At 41.9% G+C, this 8,528-nt stretch overlaps 1 protein-coding gene across 1 annotated transcript; it reads left to right on the forward strand.

Annotated features, from left to right (window-relative positions):
• Positions 1–580: 580 nt before the first annotated feature.
• LOC148016652 (protein NRT1/ PTR FAMILY 8.1-like) lies at positions 581–4,775 on the forward strand. Its single transcript, XM_087664501.1, has 4 exons — positions 581–927; positions 1,705–1,922; positions 2,516–3,030; positions 3,857–4,775. Exons 1-4 carry the CDS (start codon positions 681–683, stop codon positions 4,707–4,709), a joined length of 1,833 nt encoding a protein of 610 aa, XP_087520627.1. The 5' UTR covers positions 581–680; the 3' UTR covers positions 4,710–4,775.
• The last annotated feature ends 3,753 nt before the right edge of the window (positions 4,776–8,528 follow it).

Here is an 8,528-nt window from a genome sequence, read left to right on the forward strand (position 1 = left end):
GGAATTGGCTGAATACATGTGCAATTTGGGACAAATCTGTGAAGGATACCTAACACGATAAACGTAATGTTAAGGATCTTCTAGTTCACTTTTCATGAGGTTATAAAGGTTGCACTATTGACAAGGTCTCTATTTATTCAGCATGTGACCTCCAATAACCTTTTATTTATGAAGTCAGTTGTGCGTAGGGCATGTGTGAGCATCGTTTGGAAAGAGTAGATCTATGCACACATGTTGAGTAAGGAAGGAGAGAACATGTTAAGAGAGAAAGGCCAATAACCTCTTTTTTGGGGGGGAGGGTGCAATAATTAGAGAAATGAGTGGGACAAGTGAGGGCTAGGGGGATTTATAATAAGTTGGTGTGACTGGGGTCTCCATTAGCTTTGACAGAAGAAGTGGTGGTAGTAGTTTTCATGAGAGGGAATCTGTGGGGGGGTGGTGGCTGTGGTTGGGGGAAAAGAGCACAGGAGGGAACACACGGGGAATCCGTGAGGCCGAATAGTTACAGGTTAGATCCGGGAAAAAGGAGATGGAGAATTTACAGAACTACTAAAGCAGACTGCGTATGGGGTAATATAAATAGCAGAGAGGCTAAGCAGGTGAGTAGTGGGAGTGATGGAGATGATGATCATGTGGTGACTGCGCCAGAAGGGAGAGGGAAAGGGAAAGGAAGGAAGGAGATGATGGCGAGTAGAGAGGGCGACAATATAACATCAGCAGCAGCTGCAAGCATTAAATCGGCAGTGGTGGGCAATCACAATGGCGCCGAGAAGGTTAGAGGAGGAGGCAATCATCATCATCATCATCATCACAGTAGTAACAATGATGGTGGTAATGATGATTACAGCCGGTGGGTGGACTGGCGCTGCAAGCCCATCACTGCCGTCAATCCAGGCGGAGGACGGCGGGGCGCCTTCTTCACCATCGGTATACCGCGGTTTACACCTCATCATCTCGGCATATTTTCTGAACTTTTCATATCGTCAACAAGCTCATCTTCTTTGCTAGTCTCAGTGGCCGTCCCTTTGAATGAAGCTCCCCGTCCCCATCGTAGAATCAGTCATTCACTCTATTTCGAACTTCTTCTTTGCTTACCAAACTCGTCTCTGAGTTCCCTCTCCAACAGATTACTCAAAAGCTCGTTACATACACTAGGCACAAAGAAAGGACAGGGGCCTAGAGAGAGAGAGAGAGAGAGAGAGAGAGAGAGTGTGTGTGTGTGTCTAATGGGAATTATAATAACCAAGTCTTGCACTCTATTATCGGCTCTCAATTAACAACTCTAACATGGCATGGTTCATGCATTCTTCCCAACAAGTATTTCTAAGCTAATCAATTAACAATGGACACATCATCATCTGGCTCATGTATTCTCCCCATCAATTATTCCTTAGAAATGTATAAACATGGCCATAGGTTGTTCATCAAAACCTTAAGTTATTTCCCATATGTTGAAACAAAAGAGGAATTTGAAACCCCTTGTCTCGTGCACAATCATGGGGCGGGGTTAAAAAACTCACAGTTCTACCCTACACTAATTTCCTCCATAGCATCCATGATAATTTTAAGTTTTCCAAGTTTTTCATTATCATTTCAAAGGAAAATTCCCTCCAAAATTTGTTTCTAGCCATATGCTTAATATGCATCGACAGTATATATTTTCTCTTGGATCTTAAAAACATGTATTGCGGCACATGTGGACAGTTTCTGCAGGCTTTGGCTACTTTGCCTTTAGTGGCATCTATGCAAATTTAGTCTTATACCTAATCAAAGTGTGGGGAGAGAGCAATGCAAGTGCTGCCAACGACCTCACCAACCTCCTTGGCACTCTTTTCTTCACTAGCCTCTTTGGTGCCTTCTTGGGTGATGCCTATTGGGGTCGCCTTTGGACCGTGGTCGTCTTCCAACTTACATTTGCCATGGTAACAAATTCTATTTAGCATTTACTCTTGTAGCACCTACTTGGGCCATGGTTGTCTTCCAACTTATGTTTGCCATGGTAACAAATTCTATTTAGCTTTTACTCTTGTAGCACCTACTTGGGCATATCAAATAATTATCCCACCCCCAAAATAATTTCTATATGAGATCATCCATCTCTCATAAGTGAATCGAAATCCATCAACCCTATTGAGTAGGTTAAATAGGGATAAACCTAAACACTTTGACTCATTCATTACTGATTCAATGCAATCTTGTTTTGTGTTCTTACAAAATAACAATTGCTTCCCTTTGTACAATGGTATCTAAGTAGACACTGTCATTTCACAAATTCATGGCCAATACCTAAGGTGACAACCTAATAGCTATATCACCAAGCAATAGAAGTGGTCTTCTTTCTTCTAGTTAGCATACATGAAAAGTAAATGTCCATTCATATAGTTGTAGTTCCTTTTACAACACAATATTTAAGTATACTTATCCATCATTACTTGTACATATTACCAATGTGACACTAAAGTTTTTGTTTTTCCATGGTTTGATCATTTGGGTAAAATCCAACTTTGAAATGTAGGGTTGTGTGTTGGTGGGAGTGGTAGCAACCATGCAAGAGGATAGCCACACAACAAGAGCAAGCTTGAAATCATTCTTATTTGGGGCCTTGTATATAACAGCACTAGGGAGTGGATCCTATGAGCCTGCGATCGCTTCCTTAGGGGCAGACCAATTTAATAGTGCTAGGGAGAAGGCCACTTACTTCAATTGGATGTTTGTCGCATGCAATGTGGGCCAGCTACCTGCTCTCACCCTTCTCACTTACCTAGAGAATAGGGGATCATGGGCATTGGGATTTTGGATATCTAGTGCTGCAGTACTCTTGTCCCTACCCATCTTTTTAGTGGGTGTCCCCTATTATCGCCAATACAAGCCTGGTGGCAACCCCTTTATTCGCATTCTCCAAGTTGTTGTTGCTGCTGCTCGAAAGTTCAAGGTCACTCCCCAATTTGACCCCAAACTCCTTCACGAAGTTCCAGGTCACTACTCCATCATCCAAGGGTGTCTCAAAATTCAACATAGGGACAAATTCAGGTCAATACTAAACTTTTCAAAATTATCATCTTTATTGCTTTCATAAGCTAAAGTTATGTGCAAATGTTTGCAACTTCTTTTTCTAGTTTAAAAGTGATTAAAATCATTAATGTTTAGTCCATGTTTCTCATATCTGCTTCTAAGGCTATTCATGAAGTCTCAATTTTTAATTTTGGTTGTGCACAACATAGATTCTATACTTGAAATCTACCCCTTTATAGATTACAAACTTATAAGGGAAATTGTTTATGGAAACTATAGGCAACACATACCACAATACAAATAGAGGGGGAATTGAAAGAGAATCCCTTATTAATGTAGTATCTCAAAGGAAATTATGCGTGTCCTAAAACCATTTCAATAGAGAGGGGAAACAGAGAGAATCCCTTATTAATGTAGTATCATTATGCATGTCCTCAAACTATTTGTGTGTGTGTGTGTGTGTGTGTGTGAGAGAGAGAGAGAGAGAGAGAGAGAGAGAGAGAGAGAGAGAGAGAGAGAGAGAGAGAGAGAGAGAGAGAGAGAGAGAGAGAGAGAGAGAGAGAGAGAGAGAGAGAGAGAGAGAGAGAGAGAGAGAGAGAGAGAGAGAGAGAGAGAGAGAGAGAGAGAGAGAGAGAGAGAGAGAGGTTGAGAGAGAGAGAGAGAGAGGTTCTCCAGGAGATCTTAAAACCTTTGATAGAGATACAAAGTGTGTAGAAAGTGTAGTAGATACGTGTATCAATCTTGAGCTACTTTATAACAATATTAATGCACATAATATGTTATACTTTTTGAATCTCATATAAAGGGTTTAATGGTTGCTTTGTGATGTTACCCTTGCCCATAGATGGTTGGATAAGGCAGCTACAATCACAAAGGATGATGAGAAAAATCAAAATAATGTAAGCCCATGGAAACTTTGCACAGTTACACAGGTTGAAGAAGTGAAAGGTTGGATAGGCATAGTTCCTATCCTAATTTTTGGAGCACTAGCTCAAGCAATGTTTGCACAAATGACTACTTTATTTGTGGAGCAAGGAGCCATAATGGATGGCACTGTTGGAAAATCACATTTCAAAATTCCCCCAGGTTCATTACAAATAGTGGCTATTCTTGCTGCAAGTGCCTTTGCACCTGTGTATGATTACATGATTATTCCTCTAAGCAAGAAATGGACAACAAATCCCAGGGGTATCACATCCTTACAAAGAATGGGATGTGGATTAGCAACCACAATGCTAGCCATGATCGTGGCAGCCCTTGTTGAAATGAAAAGACTGGAAAAAGCTAAGCATGGGAACAACTTGTCAATACTTTGGCTTATCCCACAAAATGCAATTATGGGAATTAGCATGGCCATATTGATGGTTGGACAAATGGAATTTTTCTATACAGAAATATCTGAGAGTGTTAGGAGTCTTGGTATTTGTCTCACCTTGGTATGTCGTGGTTTAGGAAATTTTATAAGTACTCTTCTTGTCACAGTAATTATGTCCATAACCACCCATCACAAGCACCTAGGATGGATTCCACACAACCTTAACCTCGGTCACTTGGACTATTTTTATTGGTTCCTTTCCTCTTTGATGTTTGTAAGCTTGGTCCTTTATGTGATCTATGCACATTTTTACACCTATGTAGACCAAGCCGACTTTCTTAGCACGATCCCTTGTAAAGAGCTTGAAATACCACCAAAATAATATTGCAAACAAAATTATCCGAGTCCATATGTATTTACCAAGAAATAATGAAGCTTTATAAGTATAAGTATACATGTCTTACCAAGAAAGAAAGGTGTAAGTTCCTATTTTAAAAAGTGTGATCTAGTATGGATTGAAAACATGAATATGTATACCTTTATTATTGATATATTAACTTGAGAAACAAAGTTAGAAACAAAGAAACATATGTGTATGCTTTGTAAATTTCTTTTATTAAATTTAACAATAGTTTTGTGCGTGTGCATAGATGCATGCATGTGTGTACACACATGTTTGTGTTGCAACAAACTATGACATAAGCCTTAGGGATTTTAAAGGATTTCTAACAATCTTGAAGGTGGTGTGCTTATAATTTGATGAGCATGACAAGTAGCTAGTTCTATGCAATTTGATCATAGATAAATCCGGTTATTAAGGGTAATGAAAACAATACTGGAGATATGCATACATCAAATAAAATTATGCATTACAACCATATTCATGTGTTCTATATGTCATATACAAAATAATAACACTTAAGTTAGTAAACTTTTGGCTTTTAGGTCTTAAGTCATCTTATCCCCCACTTTCTTTTTTGGTAATGCAAAGTGAATATTAGAAAGATATAAAGTAGTTACAACATCTAAAGTAGATGCAAGAGTCCTAGGCCATACATATTTCTTACCAAACAACTTAAAGATCCAATGTTTAGATCTGAATTGCCTCAGTACTAAAAGAGTGTCAGATTCGAGCTCTTCTAAAGAGTCAGCAGGGAGCTTCCTAAAACTATTCTTGAATATAAGAGTATTTCTTTTAGACCATAGAAGGTTGATTGTAACAGAGATAAGTGCAATGAGCTTCTAGGAGGCCACATTGAGGTTTTGTTGGTCACCCAAACATTCTACATTAAATCCAAAGTGGGTTGTGAAGTGAGATTTCTTGAGCCATTGCTTGATCTTGTTCCAAACTTGTCTCACCGATTGACATTCCTAGAATAGGTGCTTCTTATCTTCTTCCTTCCTTTTACAAAATGAGCATAGGGGGGGTGATTGGTAGCCACTCCGCCAATTGAGGAGACCTTAGGAAGTTAGGGGTAGCTTCTTGGAGATGAGCCTCCAACGCCAAGTGTCGAGGCAGGAAGAGGGTGTTGCCTGCCCTCCACTCTTTTTTCAGCCTACGCCGCGAGGTAGTAGATCTAGCTCTAGGGCAATCCTTGCGCCATTTATCATACAAGGTCTTCAGGATCCTGGTCTTATGGGAATTGAGAGGCTTATCAGCAGGGCTGACGTAGATCAGAGTTCTCAGGAGAGAGTCATGGAAGACCACGACTGAGGAGGGCCAATCAACTTTGACCCACGTCAACACCTACTCGAACCAGAGAGTCACCATGGGAGTCATACTAAATTGCTGGGCAGCTGCCTGTGCTTCCCGCCACTTGTGGGAGTTGGAGTCCCAAAGTTGCTTCCACGATTTCGAATGAAAGTGATTAGCCATCCTGGAGTTGCTGTCGTCTGGAGCAACAGTTGGGAGGAACATGAATGGATTAAGCCAAATGCTAGAGTCGAGGGAGGGGTCCCCTTGCCTAATATGGAGAGTTTTCCAAGCTGAAGGCTGAGAGATGACCTTTTGCCAGGTTCTGACAAGACTTTGAGACACAGGGGATCGCGCTTAGCAGGAGAGTGGTAGGAGCATAGAGTGTCGATCCCACCATTTGATGTCGGGCCAGATAAGACCTTGGATTCATGCATTCTCCATCCAGGATCAGTAGAGTACGACTGCCCATGGTTGTTGCGTGTTGGCCCTCTTGAGACGCTGAAACGAGAGCCGGATGGACTTGCCCTCGAGAGGCTTAACACCAGCACCTCTGTCACCCACCTGTGCGCAAATAACATCCCAACCTATTTGGTGGTGCAGGCATTCCTGGTTCTTAGACCACAAAAACTGTCGTAAGATAATTTCCACCTAAAGCCAGGATGCTTTGCTGAAGCTGAAGAGGGGGGCCATGTAGACGTGAGGACACTCTTAAACTGTAATCCCGCCCGAGAAGGTCACGTGGACTTCACCATGTACTAGTCAAATCTTTGCTTGAGAGTCAGGCCCGCACCTATCGGTGCGCCAAGGTACCGAACCACCTCCCCTCCTTTGACAACCTTAAAACCATAATCTTTTAGCCAATCATTAGGCCCATTCAAAGACAAGAACCATCCAAGAGAGCAAGGCCTTTTATTGTGCCATCTTGGATCCTTTTGTCTAATTTGATGAACCTCCAGTTTAACCAATCGTACGCTTTATCGAGGTCCATGTTGCCCAAGACAAAGTTAGCTTGATGAGACATTGCTAGATCCATCGAGAAAATCAGAATGAGCGCTGCATCGTGGATTCTTCTACAGTAGGGTCCTCTCATCACATTTGAGGTACTTCAACCAAGAGTCCATGATTCTGGACTACGCATCATAATTTTGGTCCACCAAGGGGTAGCTCCTTGCTTGCTTCCTACAAGAGGGGTTCTTCATATTCTTCCTAGACTTGCCTTTCCCATCGACTAACTTCAGATCATGATTTTCTTTATTAGCTTGCTTCTTTCCCAACAACGGTCCCAATTCCTTCTTGCTCTAGGCTTCTGTGGACTATGTGCTGGCAATCGATGAAGACCCCCTCTTGCTCTGTTATCCTGCCATGGCATAACCTCTGTTGCCTTTGTTCTTGATTGCTTAGGTGCTCCCCCTTAATCCTTGTCAACCACTATGTTGGAATCTCTAGAGGAGGCAGGTTGCAAAGAGGGCCCAAGAGTCTTAGTAGGGCAGTTCCTTGCAGAGTTGCCATTAGCTTTGCACAGGTAGCAAGCATTGGGGAAGGGAGCAAACTTAACACTAAGGACAATCTCTGTACCACCCAGGGTTTGAAGCTACAAAGAACTTAGGAGGTTCATTGCACCTATCCCAAAGAATGCAAGCATGGCTAGTTGCTTTGAGGAGACCCCAAGATGTTGCAGGAGCAGGAGCATAGAGTACCTTGCCTAGGGTCACAACAATGGATGCAACTTCATCCACAAGCCACAAGGGAAGGTCAGTGAGCTCGATCCAGACCACGTATTCATGGGCGGGGACCCCATCATAGTGAGAAGGTAGAGGACCAGGGCAATGTGTATACTAAGTTCCCTCTGAAGCCCATCGCATATGCAATAACTCAATCCCTCTCTAGTTTAGAGTGGAGAAGCGCCATGTAGAATCCTTTGCCAGTAAACTTGAACTGTACCAAGGTTACCTTACCCTTGTACGTTGCATAGCAGGACGACCAAGAAAATAGAAGTAAACACATGTTCCCATGAGAGTTGCATACCTCTGTCGGACCCAATCGATCACTACAGTAAGGTAACCGCCTTATGTACCCATGCACCCTAATGAGCCTTGGCCTTCTATGCAACATTGTGTTTTAATGTAGGAAAGAAGGTTCAAAAGGCAAAGACAACATTGTGGATGGAATAGTTTTGTGTGATACTATGAGTTTTGCACCCCAAGTACTTTCCTATGCTTTATTAAAGAGGTCCCTCTTCATGAGGAGTTTAGCCATTGGTTCGCTACTACTTATCATGGTCACTATTCTCTACATTATATAAGTGTTTAGAAAAATGATTCTATTAATTTCTTTTGGTAACATAGAGGGAAAGAGACTCGACGTTGTCTTGTTCTGTTGGTTTCATGGGGAGCGTTCTTCATGTTTTGTGATAGTTTAGTACTTTTTCACTCTTCAACCATGGGAGACACGATAACTATGGGGAAATCCTATGTTTCATCGACTCCCAGTTGAAGTGGGACATAC

This window comes from Lygodium microphyllum, chromosome 23, assembly GCF_053477565.2.
Source record: "Lygodium microphyllum isolate KBCC chromosome 23, Lygodium_microphyllum_v1.1.10, whole genome shotgun sequence".
Lineage (NCBI taxonomy): Eukaryota > Viridiplantae > Streptophyta > Polypodiopsida > Schizaeales > Lygodiaceae > Lygodium > Lygodium microphyllum.